The sequence below is a fragment of the Camelus bactrianus genome, chromosome 19 (genome assembly GCF_048773025.1).
Source record: "Camelus bactrianus isolate YW-2024 breed Bactrian camel chromosome 19, ASM4877302v1, whole genome shotgun sequence".
NCBI lineage: Eukaryota > Metazoa > Chordata > Mammalia > Artiodactyla > Camelidae > Camelus > Camelus bactrianus.
Genome location: NC_133557.1, coordinates 20,340,568 through 20,363,518, shown reverse-complemented (window position 1 = coordinate 20,363,518; position 22,951 = coordinate 20,340,568). Strand labels below are relative to the sequence as shown.

Here is a 22,951-nt window from a genome sequence, read left to right as displayed (position 1 = left end):
TTCTTCAAGTGAGCTCTTTAATATGCAGATTCCCAATCCCTTCCTTTCCAGATATTTTGATTCAGTAGGTCACAGCTGGGGCAGGCCCAAGAAGCTGCTTGTTTCTTTATTAGTAGCTATTTTTTTAAAAAGCTCCTCAGGGGATTCTAACAGGTGATCTGGTTTGGGATCTCTGAATTAGAAGTGTATGAGGGTTGGGAACTGATGGCACTCTGCAGGGTCACGGGGGCGGAAAGCATCACGTAGGCAGGAAGGTCATCTAGGCTGGGTCCTGGTGGTACTGCTGTGGGCAGTCTGCTGGGCGTGGCTGGCCCTGCTCTGGTTGGTTGCCAGGCCCTGCCTTGTGTGGAGGCTGCCAGCCCATTGGTGGGTGGGGCTGGGTCTCAAGGCAGCTGGCTGTCCGGTCCAGGGGATCTCAGGCCTGGTGGCAGCCTGCTAGTGGGTGGGTAGCCCCTGGAGAGATGGGGGATTCTGAAATGGTGCTTGCCTCCTGGTAGACTGAGCTCCAAATTGTGGCTGCTGACAGCATCTGTATCCCTACAGGGAGTCCCAGTTGCCTCCTGCCTCCTCTCCAGGAGGCTCTCCAAGATCAGCAAGTGGGTCTGACCCCGGCTCCTTTCAAATGACTGCTTCTGTGCTAGGACTCAGAGCATGTGAGATTTTGTGTGTGCCCTTTAAGAATGGAGTCTCTGTTTCCTGCAGCCCTCTGGCTCTCCCGTGGGTGCTCAAGCCCTGCTGGTCTTTAAAGCCAGACATTCTGGGTGCTCATCTTTCTGATGCAGGACCCCCCCAGGCTAAGGAGCCTGATGTGGGGCTCAGACTCCTCACTTCTTGGGAAGAACCTCTGTACTTGTGACTATCCTCCTGTTTGGGTGTCACCTTCCTGGGAGTGGGGGTCTTGACTCTCCTGTGAGTCCGCCCCTCCTACCCACCTCATTGTGGCTCCTCCTTTACATCTTTAGTTGTGGAAAATCTTTTCTGCCAGTATTCTGGTCTTTCTCATCAATAGTTGCTCCACGAATAGTTGTAATTTTGGTTTGCAACGTGGGAGGAGGGAAACTCAGGGTCTTCCTATTTTGCCATCTTGGCCACACCCTCCCCAAACCTTCACCCTCATTTGTGACAACCAAACACGTCTCTGGATGTTGACACATGTCCTCTGGTGGAGAAATGGCCCTTGGTGGAGAACTTAGGTCTTTAAAAAATTAAAAAAAATTTTTTTTGTTGGAGTATAGTCAGTTTACAGTGTTGTGTCAATTTCTGGTGTACAGCACAATATTTCAGTCGTATAGGACCATACATATATTTGTTTTCATATTCTTTTTTTACCATAAGTTACAACAAGATATTGAATATAGTTCCCTGTGCTATACAGTATAAACTTGTTGTTTATCTATTTTATGTAGAGAACTTAGGTCTTAACTCAAGTGCCGCCCCTTCGTGGTGAGATGTATAGACAAAAAGTTCTGGTTCCTTGACTTCTGACGTCTGTTGTGATTAGCAGACACCACATGAGACATTGTAGAATGGAGGAAGAGAATTCCCCGGAAGGAAATGGGCTGCTAATGGGAAAGAGAAAGGGCTACGAAGCAGCTTGCTCTCAGCCCTGAGGGACATAGCGGTCCCTGTTAAGAGTCTTTCACATTTTATGGGTGGAAGTCATAGACAGCTGATGCAGAAGAAGGCTTCATTCTAAGAGGCTCTGTCAGGTAGACAGCCTCCTGGCCTTTCATAGGCTAATGCTTGTGACAGGAGAATACACCTCACCAAGGGGTCTTGTTAAAATGCAAATTCTGGTTCAACAGTAGTCAGATGGGCCCAAGAGCCTGCATTTCTAACCAGCTCCCAGGGAGTGCTGATGCTCCTGGTTTTCTTTCTTTTTTTAAATCATTTTCCTTCTTAGGTTATAGTCTTCTCCCCCACCCCCCAACCATGTAGTTAAAAATAATTCACAGAAGTAATTCTTTGGAATACCAGAGTATAGTTCTGAAAAACTTCCAAGGAAATTATGCTTGAGTCGTGTTTCTATAACATTGTGTTTCACAATAGTTGGAGGGAGGAAAATCTTCCGAATCCATGAGTGGGCGCCAGGTAGGTTATACCCATGATGTCAGGCCTAGAACAGTGTTTTATATGGACTCAGAATGGTTGGGATACTAGACTCTGACTCAACAGAGGCTACTTTCCTGTTTCATTTGTCCCTTTTTGCACAGGAGTGATTCCTGGGTGAGGGGCTAGGATGACATCTCTAATCTATGCTTTTTGCCAACTCCAACTTGGATTTCTTCAAGGCTATGCTTATAGTCCAGAGGCAGGGGTTGCCATTGAGGGAACTGAACTAGAATGTTCACATCCACTGGGGCTTTACCCTAATACAATTTCCTCTACTGTTTATGGTCCTTAGAATATTGGCCTAGTTTGCTCATATCTCTGAACTCATTTGTGAGGCTGAGTCCTTGATAAGAATATGCATCAGGCCGTTAGGGCAAAGGGGAATGATCCTCTCTACTCTGACTGTAGAGGTTCAGCTTGGTTTAAGACTTGTATCTCCCAGCTGTAAAGTCACAATTTCTGTATTACTGGCACTTGGGGCACTGGGGACATTTCCCTAGAATATGAGCATTACTGGGAGTTGAATGGTCATTGATTTGAGGCAGATGAAATAATTCAACGATGATTGTTTTAGTGCCACTTCCATGGAAATCCACTAGTCAGTGACAAAATACAGAAACAAAGTCCTCAGTTTTGGAAGATCAGGCCAAGGAGATAGCAACAGTGATTGCCTTTACACAGACTGACTAATTACATGGGTAGGTTGGTGCCTTCAGAGAGGTCATTTGTAGTTTATGTTGGTGGATTTTAGGATGGAAGAGAGGAATGAATTTAGGCCAGGGCTGACATACAGAAATTTTTCAGTTAAAATTTTCTCTCTCTAATCAGTGTGAAAGGCAAATCTGGGCAAGGAAATAAGGAAGAATTTGAATTCAAAAAACTTCTGGCAATAGTCTAATTTATTTACTCAGAATAATTTGGGCATACTTTTTTTCATAAAGAACGTTTCTTTCTCCTTGTTGCTTCTCTCTGTCATATGAAGAACGGTTAACCATCAACTCTGTCCCTGTTAACAAATAAACAAATTTAGTGATTCATAAGGTCATTGGAAGAATCAATGGGTCTTTTACGTGTCCGCAGGGCTTCAATACTAATAGCTCTCCGATCCACACATCTATCTATTAAATATTAGTGAGCAGATATAGTACTGGACCCTGAGGATAGTCAAATTAATAAAGTGATGTCTCTGCTCTTGAGCATAAGTCCATTGTTTAGACATTCACTATGGATACTGGACCATGATGCTAGATTTCCCCTGCTCTCCTGACACTTCCAAAGCTTCTCTTTTAACTGCGCAACAATAAGGTGTTGGGCAGGCTCTCCAAGACCTGAGGCCATCATGGTAGTAGTGAGATGCTGATTGGAGAGCTAGGAGGGTCTGGATCAAAGTCCTTCTTCTAAATGAGCTTGGCAAGTCATCAGCCTCTCTGGTCTTCCGTTTTCACAATTTTAAAAGAGTTGCATTGGACTAAGTGACTTGAGACATTGAAATTTGTGCTTATAAACGTCCCCAACCCAAGTATAAGTTCTGGTCCCCTTGCTCAATTTCCCCTGACCTCTCATTTGATTCTTCTTGAAAGACCATGGTTCCTAGTATTTGGTGTCATTGGAAGTGAAGGAGGGAATTGTTGAGAAGTTTACCTTTTAGAAATACAAAATTTTTCACAGATATATTTGTATTTAAAGTTGTTTCTGTTGCCTCCACAGCCAGAGAAGATGAAGGGCTCACACAAAAAAGTCAAGGTGTTGTAGTAGAATCTGGTCAACTTTAAATGGCAGACACCCATCTTTGGAGGATAGTTGCAGATTTCTGCACATGAGAATGGCAGAGTCAGGTGATCTTTCCACGGCCAAGTTGGCATTTTTCTCTTCATTGACTCTGGCTATTCACACTCATCAACCCATGGGAATCTGTCTGATCCTTTAACCCTGGGAGAGTCCCTTGAGCATAAATTTCACTGTATATGTGATATGGGGCAATGATTCCAGACTCCAGCTTGGGTCCGTGACTCCAATACATAGCTGGAGGACAACAAGGTAGCTTGATCACTTTAGAGATGAAAGCAGAAAAGACCTGGGGGAGGGTGTATAGCTCAGTGGTAGAGTGCCTGCTTAGCATTCATGAGGTCCTGTGTTCAATTCCCAGTACCTTCACTGAAAAAAAAAATTAAATAAAAATAAACTTAAATACCTCCCCTCCCCCCTCAGAGACAATGTAAAAAAAAAAAAATCTTAAAAAAAAAAAAAAAAGCAGGAAAGACCTGAGGCTGCTTCCATTCATTACAGTATTCCTTCTGGATATGAAGTCTGTCACATTTCCTGCTTCTCCACATGCTTTCCCATGTCACCAGAGGTGAACATCTCATCTGTTCCCCCAAGGACAGAGGTCAGAGCCCTTGCTTCACCTCCGCAGAGTCTCTGCAAACACATAAGCTAAAACGGCCTTTGACTCTCTCCATCTACTGCTGAGGGATAGGCTTAAAATGTCTAGTCTGGCAGAAGAGCTTCCTTTCTTCCACCAGAGTCTGTGTCCTCTTCCATCCAGCCCCCCTTTTGAACTACCCATTCAGACTCACCTTGTCTCACTGAGACCATGGAGATAGGTGGTTAGAGCAGGAGCGATGGTGACCACATTGGAGACAAAGAAGGAGTTCTTGTCAGTCTTCTTGAAGTTCAACTACAGCCCTTATCCACAACTGGGAATTTGCTCTGTTTACCCTGAATTTGCTCTGTTCATCCATGTCCGTTATAATGTGAAAGGAACAAATTAATTTAAATAAGTAGAGTGTGAGTGCCCTAAGCATGTGAATGGTGGCCTCTGCTTCTCTGTGTCTGTAGAATGTAACACAGTGGTCCTGTGTATATGTGATAAATAGAACTGAAACTCATCTAATATACACACTCACTCACTCACTCACTTACACACATACATATCCACACCAAATAAAGGAACTTCCTGGACACTCCTGACATCAATCCAATTTTCATAATCCCCACTCCTCTGACACCAGAATCCCTTGGAAAAAACATAAATAGATTCTACTTTCTGTCTTCCTCCTTCTTGCATTTGTAGGCGGAACTCAATGTAACTCCTGAAATCAGATGCTCTAGGACCATACGGATTGAGATAGAAGAAGGACTTGATTCCCGCTTATTGGCAGCAACTGTTCCCCCGGCTGCCTAGACCCCCCTTCCCCTTCACCATGCCCTCCCAGGTTGCCCCTCCTACTTTGCCTTACTTCCAAGATGTCCACTATCACACATTTGTTCTTTGAAAGCTTTAGGAAACAGGACACCTGAAAGTGTATGGAGGGGCATGGTAAAGATGAGGCACAGAGAAAAGTAGGTCCATTCAGACTTCATGGTGTTGCAGATAGCAGATAAGGAGAGTCCTGGACTGGGCTGATCTTGTATCTTAGGGGTGGAGCTCCTTCTCTTGAGAGGAGTTGAACCCATCTCTGATTTCATCTCCCCAGGGCCCAAGCCTGGGCAAGATTTTGGTGCATCTAGAATCAGCCTAGTGAGCAGGACAGTAAGTACCTGGGTACCCAGCCATGGAGCTTGCAAGGTCACAGTTTGTCAAAGCTCTGTGGTGAACCTCAGCCTGCCTGTCTCTCCTCCACATCCAGGGATCATGACAACTCATGGCTCAGGACATCAGCAATCACATCAGCATCTCAATAATGAATAGTTGTAAATGAATTATTATCAGCACTTTAATATATAAATGGAAACATTGGAAAGTAACAACGTAGCCTTGAACTTAAACTGGAACAGAAACAGCAAAATAAATATAAAAGAAAGTAGACAAAAGATACTGATGAGGATAGTTAAAATGAATTAGAAAAAAGAAACAGTAAAATTGCCAAATGAGAGTTTGTACTTTAAAAACACATTTAAAATGACAAAACATGAGGGGAGGTATAGCTCAAGTGGTAGAGCACATGCTTATCATGCATAAAGTCCTGGGTTCAATCCCCAGTACCTCCTCTAAAAAATGAATAAACCTAATTGCCTCCCCTACCTACAAAAAAAAAAAAAAGTTAAAAGTAACAAAACGTTAGCAAGAATGGTCAAGAAAAACAGAAGAAATAAACATCTTCAATAATAAGAATGTGAAAAGGCTAGAACTCTAATGTGGAGGAGATGAAAAATTCACTAGGAAATAGTTTATGTGGTTTTTTTTATGGTTAAAAGTATAAAAATCTCTATAAAATGAAATTACTTGAAAGGACTCAGTGTATAGCAGAATGCCTGAGTTCATTAATAAACATACATGCAATTTAAATTAATTCTGATTTTACTGGTGAGATGATTACACTGTTAAGTTCTATCAGACATCTGTTAATAATTTACTGTCTTTAAAACCTTACAAGAAAAAAATTTAAAATTACAGGAGAACAAAAATGTATTTATCCCTACCAATTTCTTTATTGAATTTGAGAAAGTAAAGAAAGTCACTTCTCTCAGTCCCTTCATCCAACCTCCAAATTTTTTCCACGTGCTCAGAAACCTATTTCCAGGTGACAGTGTTGTTTGCTCCTCCAAATGCTAGAATCATACTTTTGAGGATAAATTTTGTTTTAGCCATCTACTACCCATGCCTCTCAAGGTGGGAACAATATATTTTATATAGGAAATGGAATGCCAGTTAATTCATATATCAGTTTGTTTCTGATAATCACAAATAATACTGTAGTGAATTTTCTTATACATGGGTCTTTATGTACAATTATTTCTGTAACATAAATTTTTAGAGGTGGGCTTCTAGGTCAAAAGCATATACATTATAAAATTCAGCATATTACCCAATTCACCACAGCCTTGCTGACACTTATTTGTTTGTAAATTTAATGGGTAAAAAGTGACAGGTCATTAATTTATATTTCCCTGACTACTGGTGGGGGTGAGAATATTTTAGCATGGTTATTGACATTGTGAATTTTTCACTTGCCTTACCTCTTCTTACACTTTGGTTATTTTTATCTTGGGTTATGTTTTTCTTATTGATTTACAGGAGTACTCTATAAATTATGAGTCTCAAACAAACATATGGGTTCTGAGTTTTCTGTCTTTCTCAGAAAGTCCTCCATCACCCCAAATTTAGAAAAATGTTTTCTTATATTTTCTTCTATTAGTTCATCATTTTATTTTTTTACGTTAACAACTTTAATATGTTTGAAATTTATTTTTATTGAATAGGGATCTAATTTGACTACCATATCAAATGAATAGCAAATTTCCTATCATTTATTGAAGAATATAAAATTTCCCTTGATTTGAAATGCTACTTCATCATATTCTTTATTATACTTGGCTCTATTTCTGGATTTTCTATTTGATTTATTTATGAATATTTCTATTCCTGTATAAGTACCACACAGTTTATTTTTAAAATTGAGATATAATTTAAAATTCACAAATCTAAAGTGGTTTTCAAGATAGTCACAAAACTGTGCAACCATCACCACTATCTAATTCGAGAACATTTTTACCACCTCAAAAATAAAACTTATATCCCATTCTCTCACTGCCTCAGCCCCTGACAACCAGTAATCTACTTTCTGTGTCTATAAATTTGCCTTCTCTGTACATTTCATGTAAAAGTAATCATTCAATTTGGATTCTTTTGTGTCTGGATCCTTTCACTTAATCTTTTCTTTTCTCTTCCCTTCCCTTTCCTTCCTTCCTTCCTTCCTTCCTTTCCTTCTCTCTCTCTCCCTCTCTCCCTTCCTTTTTTTTTTAGAAATTTGAAATAAAACTATTCTGATTCTAAATGAAAAGGAATGGGAATGGTAGTAACAAGATTTCACCACTGAATATCATGATGTGATGGTAGCAGTTTATAACTGAAACTAAAGGAGTAAACAGCAGTGTTCTAAAAGACCTAAATATGCAGCTCCAAAAAATGAAGCCTTTTTTTTTTTTTTTAAACTCCACATTCACTCTGAAGCCTGTTCCTAGTCCTCATTGTTGGGCCAGGAGACTAGAGGTGGCTTGCTCCATGGTTCCAACAGAGGTAACATTTTTGTTTAACATGCTAACTAGCCCAGCTCCCGATAAGGAGAAGCCTGGGTGATGGCAAAACTGAATGGGAAGTGGGTCGGGAGGATATAGCTCAGTGGTAGAGCATGTGCTTAGCGTGCGTGAGATACTGGATTCAATCCCCAGTACCTCCATTTAAAAAAAAATAAACCTAATTACCTCTCCCCAAAATTAAAAAAGAAAAGCTGAATGGGAGAGGGCCTAGGCTATAATGAGCTAAATAAACATCTCCCAGGATGCTGGATACCTTAGTGTTTTGCAAGAAGTGTCTCCTACTGTCATGTATAAATATGGCAGTGGAACTCCTGCACTGCAAGTCTCTGGGGGGGAGAAAGTGAGATGTTCTATTTCAGTGGGAGGCATACAGTATAAAACTTTAGATGAAAGAGAAGTGAGGTAGAAAGCAATGAGGGTCATTAACTTTCCTTTATTCTTTTTTTTTTTTTTTTCGGAATTGCGTTTTCTGCTCTGTCTGGTAGAAAACTAATAGTTGAAGTTCTTGAGAAATGCTTGAGGCACCCATGTACCCAGTAGCATTCCAGTAGAGAGAAGAAGGGGTTTGTATTGGACTAGGAAATTTCATTGTAGGTGTATTTCACTCCCGGCTATTCCTGTTTTTGCTGTGTTGTCACAGCTTTCTTAATGCACATGGATAGCCTCAGTGGGAATTCTCATGTACCTGGTAAAGCAGGAAAAGAGGGGTAGTGTTTTTACCTAAAGTGAATGAGCCTGACTGTGAAGGGGGATATGGTTAATGCTTCACTGAAGGAACCCTGAAGCCCTAAAGCATGTATTGTACATCATTCTTAGTGATCAAGTTTCATGGAAGCTAGAAAGCATGAAAGCCTGAAAGATGAAAAGATTAAAAGCTACCCAGGAAATCCCACCATGAGCTCATATTTCTTCTGTCTAGAATGTTAATTTGGGTTACCCAAGATGAAAAGAGCCCCGTTGAAGAGAGGTTCTGGCCAAAGATGGGGTATTATTAAAACTAGCTAGAACCTTATAAGATATAGCACAAAGATGCCACGTATTTTTCCTTCCTTGTATTACAGAATTAAATGAAATTCTCTCTTTTGTTCCATTTAACCTACTGTTTTATTAAAGACATGTTGGTTGATATTGAAACTTGTCATTTGATATACTTGTCGCACAATTTCCTGGCAGGATTCAGACTGTGCTAAAAGAGAAGACCCTAGGCCTGAAGTTAGTTGAGGTAGTGAATGGGATTTTGATGGTCTCTTTGGTTGTGGGTAAATGCTTTTGGCTGTTTGTGTTAATCATAAGCTTTAAAAAAGCTTATGAATGGAAAGCAGCGCATATGAGTTGAAGAGTCAAGGGGTGGACTGTAGTATGTTTGGTTTTGTCTACTATCCTCCATCTGGCAATAGCACCCCAATTTTTCTTTGTAGAGCTTTCCCTTCACATATTGGGCTCTAACTCATGATGTCTTTTCTTTCCTGTAAGTGTGGGCAGGAACAACTCATAACTGAGAGAAGTGGGAGCAGTGAGTATTTGGGGAAGAGTCAGGGAATCTAGGGTTTTAATGTTCAGGAATTTTGGTTCATATTGGGCAAATCTTCATTTTATTATCTCATTGGTGCCAGGATATTTTCTCTTTGCTAAGGTAATAAATTATTATTTTGTACTTGGACATTGTAAATGGGAAAGGATTAAAACACTTCAGCTTGTAATGCATAAACTATATGAATTCTGTTATATATTATGACTCCACATGTCCATATGATTAATAATATATATTTTATGTGGCAACAAATCTAACCTCAATATCGATATAGGTAGAGAATTATTTTTGAAAAATGTTAAACTTATATATTAAAATTTCTGGTAACCTTTAAATGCCTTGCATATTTGATTTCTATTGTGTAGTTATGATCCAGGCTTGTGTTGATAATGTAATCAACATACAATAATACATAATTACTTATTTCTCTGCTATGCAAAGTCATTTATTGTTAGAGGAAGCCAAATGGGACATAGTTCTTTTTTTTAAGGCTTTCATAATGAAATTGTGTAAAGGACTTGGAACATGATTTAATAGTTAATAGTGTCTTGTGTTGGCTGGAGTACATTCTCCACAGCATGGAGCGAGATCAGGGGCAAAGGCTGGAGTAAAGGGAATCTGAAGGTTCTGGTTCCGTGTTTCCAATAAGGTCTACATCTTTGCTTCTGATCACAAGCTCCATTGTCCCTATTAGGACAAGGCTGAATAGTGGCAGGGCTGAGTGGGAGAGGCCCTAGGCTATGAAAGAGGAATAAATATGTTCCAGAGTGCTAAATGCCTTGCATTTTCCCCCATGTGTTCAGAAGAAGAGCTACCTGATGACACTATTATTTAAATATTGGGTTCCTGAAGTTCCTGTATGGTCATGCACGTGGGAGTGAATGTTCTGAACTGCAGGTCCTCAGGGAGAGAAGATGAAATGTTCCATTCCAGTGTGTGGGGTCTAAGACATTGAGTGAAAATGTTATGGGGTGGAAAACAGTGAGGGTCATTAACTTTCTGCTTTGTCTGGAAAAAGCTTATGATAGAAGGATGCTTGAGAAAAGCTTAGAGTTCTTAGTAAACTTATTAAAAGTCCATCTAAATAAGGAAGGAATCTACATTAGACCAGTTATGAGATGGCCCCAAAGACACAAGTAAATTTTATGAGCAGGCAAATTATACTCTCAGCCCATGAAATGTACTATTTTTTTTTGAAGGAGGTACTAGGGATTGAACCCAGGTCCTTGTGTATGCTAAGCATGCACCCTACCACTCACCAAAATACACTCTTCTTGTTGTGTTGTGTTGTCACAGAATTTGAAATCCACACTTATGGCTTCTTCAGGAATTCTCAAAGACCAGATGACTAATGGTGAAAAAACTGTCTCATTTGCACAGTCCTTCTCTGTATGTGTGTTAGGACCAACTGGAAACAACTGCTTCAACATTTATAGCTCTATTACCCTGAAGGACAGTGAGGAATGGACATTTTCCCAGTGAGCAGAGCTTGAAGAAATATCTCTTTGTCCACTTTACCTGGAAGCAAAGACAGCCTAATTCATGGATTTACGGGCAGTTGTAAAGATCTGCCTGTATTGCAAGAGTAGTGAAATAAGTAACATTAAAAGTACGTGAGAACTAGTTTTAGAGAAGGAAATAAAAATGGAACTTTCATTATGACACATAGTTTCCTCTCAAGAGTAATTTATTGAATAAATGAATCCATAACATGAGACTACTCCTGTTCATTAGAGATCCTCAACATAGAAGGTATTCCTAATAGTCTAATGGACCTGATATGTCACTTTGTAAATGTCATGATCTTCTGCTTGAGCAGCCCATCACTTGGTCAATAGACGTAATAATCATAGTCATAGTCTTTTATGTGGAAACTATGCATAAATTTAACCAAAGAGACTTCCAACCTCCAAGTGTCCTGTTTGCTATGTATTATTTTATTATGATTCTACAATAGGACCAAATACTAGATCATTTGGGACATATGTTATATACATACTGTTATAATGAGCTTGGGTTTTTATTGTGGTAAAACATACATATCATAAAATTTCCCAATTTAACCCGTTTTACATGTACAGTTCAGTGAATTAAGTACATTCACGTTGTTGTGCAACCATCACCAGTATCCTTCTCCAGAACTGTTTCATCATGCCATTTTGGTCCATTATATCTTTGTCAATACCAACCTTAATGGACTTAATGAATGCCTTATAGTCTTCCTAGTAAAGAGTATTATATTGTTCCTGACTATTTTAGGAATTTATTTCCCAACACAAGAAGTAAGAAAATATAATAATGCCTGTAAATTCACTTACTTTATGTTTTCCCATCTCTAGAGTCATCTTGTATTCTCAAAACTTCCTCCTACACTTCTTTCCCCTACCTTGTGGAGCTTATTTTAGTTTCTTATACCCATCACTTTCTCTTCAACCACAGGGTTTTTGTAGGTGGTGTTCTCTCTGCTTGGACTGTTCTTCCATATCTCATCACTTCTCAGCTTCATCCATCAGGTTTTGGCTCAGTTGTCCTTTCTTCCATTAACCCTTCCATGGCTTCCCTGATCAGGTCAAGCCCTCTTTTCTATAAATTTATAGCATTGTGTCCCTATCATTGGGAACACTTATGAAAGCTGTACTTTTATTTATATTGTATTTATTTATAGACTGCTTGATTAATTGTCTAATTAATTATTTGATTCCATCTCATCTACTAGAATAAAACTGAAAAATTATGATGATATCACTAGCTAAAAGACTTTGCAACTAAGGATATTTTCCCTTATTTTTTTTATCAGCCTCAGAACATGGAGGGATTCCTTCCAGATGTATCAATTCTTATGATTTAATCTCTGATGGGCTAGGTATGTCCTAGGTTTAGAGGAATGGAGAGTGGGTAGAGGAACACCAAAGACTTAGATGACATGGTCTCATCACTCAGGGACCCCAAATTTGGCTATGGAGAATATATTTATATTTATATTTATATTTATATTTATATTTATATTTATACTTATCTATAAGTATACAATGCTAGGAAAACATTCTATTAAAATTGCTTAATAAAGTCATCTTTGGTGCAGTTCCTCTATTCTAAATACATAACAATAATAGATAAAATATTTGAAAAAATGTTGGAAGGATTGTAAATGTCTCTGTGGACCACAGATGGGATAGAGATACAAGGAAATACAAACAAGTTGTGTGTCCCTGGCCTAAAGGCCCTGGGTCTGCAAACAGGTAGTGGGGCCAGAATTGGATTTTTTTGAAGGTAATAGGGCCAAAAAGACTCCCACCTTACACTGGGCATCAGTCCTGGGAACATTGATTGGATCCAGGGTCTTGGATAGGGTTTATTTCCATGAAAGAAAACTCTAAAACTACTCAAAGATAGTTGACCAGGGCCGACAGGGAAAATACTAAGACAGAGACTCAGGACGAGAAAATAAACAGATGCCTGCTTGATCATCATTGCCTCCAGGCTGTTGTTTAAACTCCGGATGGTTCCAGGAGGGCACCACTGAGCCACTAGTCAAGAAGGAGGTAAGAACAGAGGAAAACCTAAAACATACCATAAACTACCAACTCAGAAAAACTTGGGATCAAAACTCCAAAATATATAAAGATATCTGATGCTAATAGCAGCCAGTAAAATCAACCAGAAAAATGTAAATTCATGTCAGATGAATTATTATCTTTTCAGAACAGTCTGAACAAGACTAAATATTAAGCATTTTAGGAGGCTTAAAGTGATAAATGAAGGAATAGAGTTATTTAAGAGGAATAGAAATTATAGGAACGGACTCCCAGCCAGATATGAAAAAAAAAAATTACAAAATCTCAGAAATAATAAATGACACTGAAATAAAGTAAAAACAACCAGTCATGGGAAACCAAAAAATGTTCACAGTCAAAAAGATGATTGAATTAGAGGAATTTATCCAGATTTCTAGAGGGAGAGAGAAAAAGAAAAATAAATTATAGTAGTTAGGATGCATGCAGTATATGCTGAAAATCCAAGACATGGTCATAGTTCCTAAAAAAGAGGATGGAGCGAACTACAGAGAAATGATATTTGAAGTGATAGTAGCTGAGACCTGAAAATATCTGTTCTTTCACTTAGTGAATGACACATTCACCTAGTTGACCAAGATCAGCTAGGAGTCATCCGTACTTCTCTCCAACATATAACCCCATAATCCTGGGGGATTACAAATCCTTTAAATTTTATCTCGAAATTTGTCTCCCCTGTGTTCAAGTCTCCCCTCTCTGCTGCCCCTCTCTAGCCCATGCTATGATTATTCAGCATTTGGATGTCTACCAGAGCTCTCAACTGGTATCCCTCATTCCAGTCTTGATCTGCTTTAGTTTACTCTCCATATAGAAGCCAAAGTGATGAAAAAAAATAACATTTTATTTTTTTTCATACTCGCAGAAGCATTATAAGCATGGTATGGAGAATCCTCTTATGCCCTTTGTCTGGAGGACAATTTGCCAGTTGTCCCAGGATCCTCCTTTTTAACAGAAAGGATCAATCCAGGATCATGGATTGCATCTAGTTGTCACATCACTCTAGTCCTTTTCAATCTGAATCCATTTCTTGGTGTTTCTGGACTTTCATGACCTTTAAGTTTTATAGACTATATATAGGCCAGGCGTTTTGTGCAATGTTCCTCAATTTGAGTTTTTCCAGTGTTTCCTCATGACTGGACCTAGGTTAAATATTTTGACCAGAATATTGCAGATGCTGTGTTCTTGTCATTGCATCATATTAGGTGGTTGACAATGTCCATTTGCCCTATAATTGGTGCTAATAATTTTGGTCACTTAATTCAGATGGTTCCTGCGAGGTTTGTCTTCTGTAAAATTGCTCTTTCCTTTTGTTATTAATAAATATTTTGTTGGGGAGATATTTAGAGACTATGCAAAAATTAAATTTCTCATTGCACTTGTGCTGACAATAATATTTTTTCTCCATTACCTTGTCAATCAGATTTTGGCCTGTATCCAAATGTGAGAGTGTAGATGTAACAAGGGTAGTTTGGGTGACAGCTAGATTTTGTGTAATGTTGCATGACCCTAGCCCTACCCAATCCTTTCCCTTGGGGGATCTTGGAACTATCATCATTCTTTTTTTTTTTAATATTGAAATATAATTGACATATAATATTGTGCAAGTTTAAGGTGTACAACTTGTTGATTAGATACATTTATATATTGCAATATGACTACCACTGTGCTGTTAGCTAACACCTTTATCATGTCACGTAATTACCATTTCTTTTTTGTGGAGAGGACAATTAAGATCCAGTCTCTTAGCAGCTCTGAAATTCATAATACAGTGTTGTTGACTGTAATCACAATGCTGTGCATTAAATCTCCAGGATTTATTTATCTACTGGTTTCAAGTTTATACCCTTGAGCAACATCTCCCCAGTTCCCCAACTCCTCAGCCCCTGATAACCACCATTCTACTGTTTGTTTTTGAGTTCAGTTTTTTTTAGTTTCCATATGTAAGTGATATCATACAGTATTTGTCTTTCTCTGTCTGACTTATCTCACTTAGCATAATGCCCTCCAAGTCCATCCACATTGTTGCAAAAGGTGGGATTTCCTTCTTCCTCATGGCTGAATAATATTCCATTGTGTGTGTATGTATATTTGTGCATGTATATGATATATATATTTATATTATATATAATCTCACATCTTCTTTAGTCATTTATTTTTCACAGATTCGTGTTGTTTCCATATCTTGACTGCTATGAATAATACTGCAGTAAACATGGGAATGCAGGTATCTCTTTGATATCCTGTTTTCATTCCATTTGGATGTATACCCAGGGGTGGAATTGTAGACTACAGGGAGATGGTAGGGGAGGTGTCCACTGGTTTCCCTGGTCTCTGGGGAGGGTCATGGCCAGCCCCTAGATGTGTGCTAAATTATAAGCCTACCATTCAGACAGTGGTTTTCAATGTACGCAGATGGACACCTTTCCGGGAAAGACTGGGAGGAAGCGATTTTGCCTGCTCCCTCTGCTCTGAGCACTGGAGGGATAGTCCCAGTGAGATACGCCCATGAACAGCTGCGTTTTTGTTTGCTTGGGTCCTGTGGGTCTCATGGATACAAGCTTTGCTGGCTTTCAGAGCTAGAAGTTCTGGAAGCCTATCCCTCAGGTGGGAGTCTTAGAAGCTGGGGCACTAAATTTGAATTCTAAACACTTTGCTCCTCAGGGGGAAGCTGGGAGTTGCGAGTTCCTTCCAGATTGTATGGCCCAGTGCTGGGGGTGGGGTTTATGAGAGTGTGTCTCAGGCTTTTCTGCCTGCTTCAATATGGGTATTTTCTCGTTCACGCAATGTGTAAGAGTCACTCAGCTAGTCTTGGGGTTTCTTTCAGAGGTAATTGTTCCACGTGCAGTTGTACTTTCAGTGTTTGCAGGAAGGGGAATTCAGGAGCCTCCTATGTTGCCATCTTGGTAGATTCCCCTCCTCCCTCACTTTTGAAAGACAGTTTTTCCAGATATAGGATACTCAGTTGAAAGGCTTTTTGTTTTTTTTTTTTTTAAAATTCCTAGCATTTTGACTATATTGACCCACTGCCTACTTGTTTCTCACGTTTCTGATAAGAAATCTGCTGTTACTTTATTGGCAATCCCTTGTATGTGAGATGTTGCTTCTCTCTTGCTGCTTTCAAGATCATCTTTGTCTTTAGCTTTTAACAGTTTGGTTATAATGTCTCAGTGTGCATCTCTTAGAGTTCATCTTGCAGTTTATTGAACTTCTTGGGTATTTATATTCATGTCTTTCACCAAATTTAGGAAGTTTTCAGTCATATTTCTTTATATATTCTCTCCCCCTCTCTCTGTCACTCACTTCTCCTTCTGGGACCCCCACAATGAGTATGTTAATATAGTTTGTTGATGTCCCACAGGTCTTTTTTCCTTCTGTTCTTCAGACTTGATAATTTCCATTGTCCCATGTTCAAGTTCACTGCTTTTTTTTCTTCTTGCTTAAATTTGCCTTTGAATCCCTCTAATGAATTTTTCATTTCAGGTATTGTACTTTTTAGCTCCAGAATTTCTTTTCTGTTTTTATTTAGTTAAAAAAAATCTCTTTATTGATATTTCCATTTTGTTCAAACATTTTCTTGACTTCATGTTAGTTCTTTGATCATCTTTAAGACAGTTGTTTAAAAATCTTTGTCTAGCAGATCTGCTATCACATCTTTTTCAGAGACAGTTTCTATTATTTTATTTGTTTGGGCCATACTTTTATATTTCTTTGCATGCCTTGTGATTTTTTTTTTTTTGATGAAAACTGGACACTTAAATCTAGTAATGTGGTAACTCTGGAAGTCAGATTCTCCCCAAGGTATTCTCTTTTATTTCGTTACAGTTTTTATGAGTTTTGTTTTGTTTGCTTTTGATTGCTTTAGACTGTTCCTGTGCTGAGGATCAGCCTGAAATGTAAACTTAAGGTATTCTCACATGTTTTCTGAGCCCTTTCCTGGGCATGCATGCTCACTTTCTAATTTTCCATACATATACAGTTGTTTTTTTGAATGTCCTAGTCTTTAATGTCTGGCTCCCAAAAAGAGGAAAAGGGAAAAATGAAGGGTAGGGAAAAGGGCACTGGCCCTTTAAATTCCTGGAAGTCACTTTGGCCTGAGGGGGAGGTGCTTATAACAATGAGAGGAGGTGCTTCTTTATGTGATCAGAAGCAGTGGTCATCAGTCGGAGCACAGATCCCTGATATGTGGAGAACAGAATTCTTTTTGCCCAAGTTGGCTGTCACAGCATGTCTCCCGCAGCTGATGGGGCTAAAGAATGATTATAATTCTAGGGCCTTCACCAAAGTTGGAATATACACATGTTCAGAGTAAACTCTATCTGGACAATGGTCTGATCTGGAAGGAAGCAGAGTTTTTGCAGAAAATCATCTCAATTTAGGGGATTGGTTTTCTTATTTTTAAAACTGAGTGGAGACCAGGCTTGCAGGACTTGCTGCAGGATCTCGCTGGTTCACGAGGCCTCTGATGCTGGCCCCGGCCACCAGTAGTCCAGAATGTGATTCACAGGTGAGAGGCTGAACTTTGTCAATAAGATAGACAAGGAATGTGTGCAGAGAAGGGATTCAGACGTAAAATGATCAAGCTGAGTATCCTATAGCTGAGAAGATCATGGCCATGTCGAACCATGTCGAACCGAGCATTATATTCAGAAGACTTGGCAGACAGTTTTAGAATGATCATTCTCTTGGTAGCTTAAACACTGTCACTGAACTGAAGTTGAGGGTTCATTTCCCAGAAGGACTGAGAATAGCCAAGTCCAATGTCAATGACTGAGGTACTAAAAATATGTCCAAATAATTACGATAAATAGAGATTACACCAGCAGGTTAATTAAACTAGTTGTGACTCCTGGCTTGGTGAACATGAATCAGGAACCACCACAAAGAAAAATGCATTATGAGTGCAAGAACATTTCATTTGGGAATTTCTGCTCGGTTTTATTTCAAGGACAAAGGGTAGCACAGATTTGGTGCTTTGGTTCTATTTAATAGCTCAACCTAAGAGGGGAGGTGATTCAAACCTGTATAGATTTGGCTTGTCACACCTGTGACAGTGAAAGCATCGAGTGCATGCATGAGGAATGGTTCAGGAGGGAGTGGGGAGTAATGGATAGGGTCAGCTGAGATTCCAGCCCTGGATAAAGTTGGGGAGGGGAGGCAGCGAGATACTCAGAGAGGATGAAGGGCTGACTTGTAAAGTTCTTTCATTTTAATGGCTGTACAGATATTTTTCAGCAAAGACAAAACTAAAGTCAGGAAAATAGCGAACGGATGAAAATTTCAAGGATTATCAAAATATTTATTACAAAGATCTTAAAATTGGTCTGATTTTTCCTACATCTATGTTTCAGATGGTGTATCAAGTAGATCCAGGCTTTGCTGTTCCTGTTCAAACAAAAAAACCACAGATCTGTGTTAAAGGTTTTGGAAAAATCTCCCTGGACTAATTTAAGTCATTTTGATCTCAGGGGAAGCCCAGACAATGCCATCTCTTTCACTGTCCCTCCTGTTACATCGATTAATCTCTCATTCTTTCATTCTCTCAAAACTTAGTCATTGTCTTCTATGTGACAGGTACTGCCAAGAGTAACGAGGAAGATTAAATAAATAAAATAAAACTTCTGCTTTTGGGTTACTCCTAAGGCCACTCTCCATCTCGCTCTGCTGGAAATCAGCCACACCATAGCCCTGTTACTTCCACAGATCTTATTCTATTTCCTATGACTAGGAAATGGTAAAGTGAGGGCTGGGAGCTTAGTTGTAGAAAACAGCGTGTTGCTATGGAAAGTTCACAGGCCTGGCAGTTCAAGGATTGGGTCTGGGAGATTTTGTGCATGTGAGATGATCCAGCCCTGGGTGACCAGATTTAGTTAGAAATCTTGCCATGCCATTTAATTATGTGACCTTGGGCCGACTGGTTACCACTACTGGGTTTGTTTTTCTTATCTGCCACATAAAAATAATGGTGCATATCTATCTTAGGGTGATTTTAATTTAAAATTCTATCAACATATGTAAATTACTTAGGGTAGTACCTGGCACATGGTAATTGCACAATAAATGATGGCTTTTTCTCTCAGGGCTTTTGATTTCCTAACTGCAAAATGACAAGTGATTCTGAGATCCAACCCAATTATTAAAACCTCGATTTTGACATTCCTCCCTCTTCCCATCCCAGGGTTTGTTCTGGAGTCTCAGAGCCTCTCCTTTTCCTCTCCCCAAGGATCGAGGACAAAATTGAATTCCTTACGTGTTCTGTATGTTTTGTCGCAGGCTACTTGACATTCTATTTTAAGCTTGTAGTTGTTAAGGTTGCCATCACAGCCAGAGTAGATAAAATATTCACAACGTTTGGAGGTTTTGTTGTAGAAATATCTAAAGTGAATTTCAAAGCAGCTGCCGTATTTGATGTCCAAAATGCAGGGATCTGCAGGAAAGGTTTCCATTGAGTTAGGGGGGAATTAGAGATCTTGTCTTCATGGGCCCTTAAAAATTTCTCACATTAATCTAGAAATAATCCCATATTCAAAGTCACTGAAAGACTTTTGGTTTTCTCTTGGATTTAGGATCACTTGGCAAGATTGCCTTTGGGTATGCAAATTGGTTAAACTCCAGGTTCTAGCAGTGACTTGCAGAGATAGTGAGCAGTGAAAAAGGAGATTCTACCGGTATCTTTTACAAAGTGATGAGGTTCACCTTTCACGTCTTACGTATTATTAAAGCACAGCCTCCTGCTTCTCCATGCTTTCCTCTTTTTCTCCTCTTAACTGCCCGCATAGGACATACAATGCAGAATGCTCACGCCCGAGTTTTCATAGACTCATTGTACTATCTGTGCCCCCCAGATTCAGGTAACTGTGACTGCTGCTCTCCTCAAAGGAGGATACATGCCAAGATGCATAACCCTGAGGGTGATACTCTTTTACCCTCATCTGCTGTCATCCCCCGCTCTGTCCCCTTCCCAGAGGCAAACAGGGACCATGTGTTCAAGGGTTCAAATGTTCTCTACTCACCGAGAGCCCAGATATTGAAAATGCCTGTTTTCTTAGTTTTCCTCTTTTTCTCTCATCTTAGTAGATGTGCTTGAATGGCCTGGGATCTTTGAAATTTGCTGTGAAACCCTAATTCAGAATACTTCTAGGTCTCTGCATCTCCTACAAAAGAGACTCCTATCTAGAAAGGAGTTCTTTGCATCATAGTTTGTTTTTTTCCCATCAGACTTCCACAGGATGCCTAGTAAGTAACGCCCCAAGCCAGGGAACTAAGAGTTTATGGGTACTGACATAAAAGGAGAACCTTCCTGGACCACCTGGATATCAAATTTTTTCTTTCTCCCTCATTCATAATTCGTCTTTGGATTTATTTTCTGCTTCAAGTTCATACCTTTTAATGCTCCACATATCATGTCAGCAAGTCTAGAAACCCCACCCATCAATGGGGTCGTCAGCACGAAGAAGACGAAGAGCCCCAGGAGAACTCCCAGCTCAGGAGACTTCATGGTACAGCCAGCAGCAAGGAGGAGAGTCTTGGTATCAACTGATTCTATATTTTGGGTCTGATACTTGAGAGGGCTGAGCCCACTTACCCCAAGGGCCAGGATTGGGCATTTCTAGGTATTGAGTTGGACAGAGAGTGCTTGGGTATCCAGCCATGAAACTGAAGGTCCCAGGCTGATTCGACCCCTGATAGTGAGTTCCATGTTTATCTAGAATGCGGAGCTTCTGTGTATGTTTAACCACGGAGGGTAGAGCCATCAGAGTGTTGAATTAAAAAGGGATTGCTTCTTTTCCTCACTTCTACCTTCTACAGCAAGGAAGAGACTGATCCTGGTACAACAGAAAGAATGTAATAAACACAACAGTAATGACAGTAACTAACCTCTGCAGTAATTCCTTCAAGTAAAGTACTATTTAAAGAGATTCTCTCTCTCCCTCACTGAATTATCACAAATACCCCATGAGTTAGGTGCAATTGTTATCATCATTTACAGATGAAAAAACTGAGGCCGAGGTTAACTTATATGTACAAGGTTACACATCTATTATGTAGTGGAAGCAAGATTTGAACTCATGACACTGCATTACCTAGGAATGTGGGACAACTTGATTCTGCCTTCTTGTAAGACTTTTAAAATTTTGACTTTCACATTTGCACCTTTAAACCACCTGAAGTTGATTGTTTTTTGGTAACGTATAAAATAAAGGTAAAATTTCATTTTTTCAATGGTTCCAGACCCATGTATTGATGAGTTCCTCTTTTATCCTATTTCTGAACGCTTTATTTCACTCCACTGTATATTTCTGTTCCAAAGTCATACTTAATTGCTTGAATTTTGTATTATTTTAGGATTTTGCATTTTCATATACATTTTAGAGTCAATCTGTATCTTTTCAAATTAGAGTTCCCTCCGGATATATGCCCAGGAGTGGGACTGTAGGATCATACATTAACTCTATTTTTAGTTTTTAAAGGAATCTCCATATTGTTCCATAGTGGGTGCACCAACTTACATTCCCACCAACAGTGTAGGAGAGTTTCCTTTTTTCCACACCTTCTCCAGCATTTATCATTTGTGGACTTTTTTTTTCATTTTTCAGCTTTATTAGGTAGAATTGTTACAATTTGACTGCACATATACAATATATTGCATGTAAATACATATACACAATATACTGCACATATTTTTAAAAATTTACATACATGTACTGTTCATTGTTTTTAAGAATATTTAGAGCTTTAGCTTTTTATTATTTTTTTCTTTTGGAGGGGGTGGTAACTAGGTTTATTTATTTTTAATGGAGGCACTAGGGATTGAACCCAGGACCTCATGCATGCTAAGCACACATTCTACCACTGAGCTATACCCCAGAGCTTTAGCTTTTTAAACTTACATATTTACCAGAGGGGTAAAGCCAAACACAAAATAAGAATTAATTCAAAAAGATACATACACCACGCTATTAACAGCAACATTATTTATAATTGCCAAGATATGGAAGCATTCTAAGTGCGTGTCAATAGATGAATGGATAAAGAAGATGCAGCATATATATGTAAAGGAATACAACTCACCCATAAAAAGGGTATTTTGCCATTTGTGGCCCTTCATTCACTTTTTTTTTTTACTTCAAAAACCAGAATTTTATAACTGGCATAAACATTTCCATTGCATCAAAAACAGCAAAACACTAAGAAATAAACTTAGTCAAGGAGGTTACCTATACTCTGAAAACTGTAAGACATTGATGAAGGATGATACAAAGAAATGGAAAGATATCTTGTGCTCTTGGATTGGAAGAATCAACATTACCAAAATGGCCATACTACCAAAAGCAACCCACAGATCCAATGCAACCTCTGTCAAAATACTCACGACATTCTTCACAGAACTAGAGCAAACAATTCCAAAATTTATGTGGAACCATTAAAGCCCCTAAACTGCGAAAACAGTCTTTTATAGGTCTTTTTTTCCCCTCTTTCTTCTTTTTTGTTCTCTTTTCTTATGATTTGATGACTAGAGAAGTTCCTTTAACATTTATTGTAAAGCTGGTTTGATGGTGCTGAATTCTTTTAGCTTTTGTTTATCTGTGAAGCTTTTGATTTCTCCATCAAATCTGAACAAGAGCCCTGTTGGATAGAGTATTCTTTGTTGTAAGTTTTTCCCTATTATCACTTTAAATATATCGGGCCACTCCTTTCT

At 39.1% G+C, this 22,951-nt stretch overlaps 2 protein-coding genes and 1 non-coding gene across 3 annotated transcripts in view; 2 read left to right on the top strand and 1 right to left on the bottom strand.

Annotated features, from left to right (window-relative positions):
• Positions 1 to 22,951, top strand: part of WFDC10B (WAP four-disulfide core domain 10B) — a 50,782-nt gene that overhangs the window by 3,100 nt on the left and 24,731 nt on the right. The gene's annotated exons all lie outside the window — the stretch shown is intronic.
• On the top strand, positions 6,030 to 6,102 carry TRNAD-AUC (transfer RNA aspartic acid (anticodon AUC)). Its single transcript has one exon. It is a non-coding gene; the product is annotated as a tRNA-Asp (tRNA).
• SPINT4 (serine peptidase inhibitor, Kunitz type 4) lies at positions 19,446 to 20,749 on the bottom strand. Its single transcript, XM_045519396.1, has 2 exons — positions 20,635 to 20,749; positions 19,446 to 19,678 (listed from the first exon to the last, which is right to left on the bottom strand). The coding sequence occupies exons 1-2, from the start codon at positions 20,747 to 20,749 to the stop codon at positions 19,446 to 19,448; spliced, it is 348 nt and encodes a 115-aa protein (XP_045375352.1).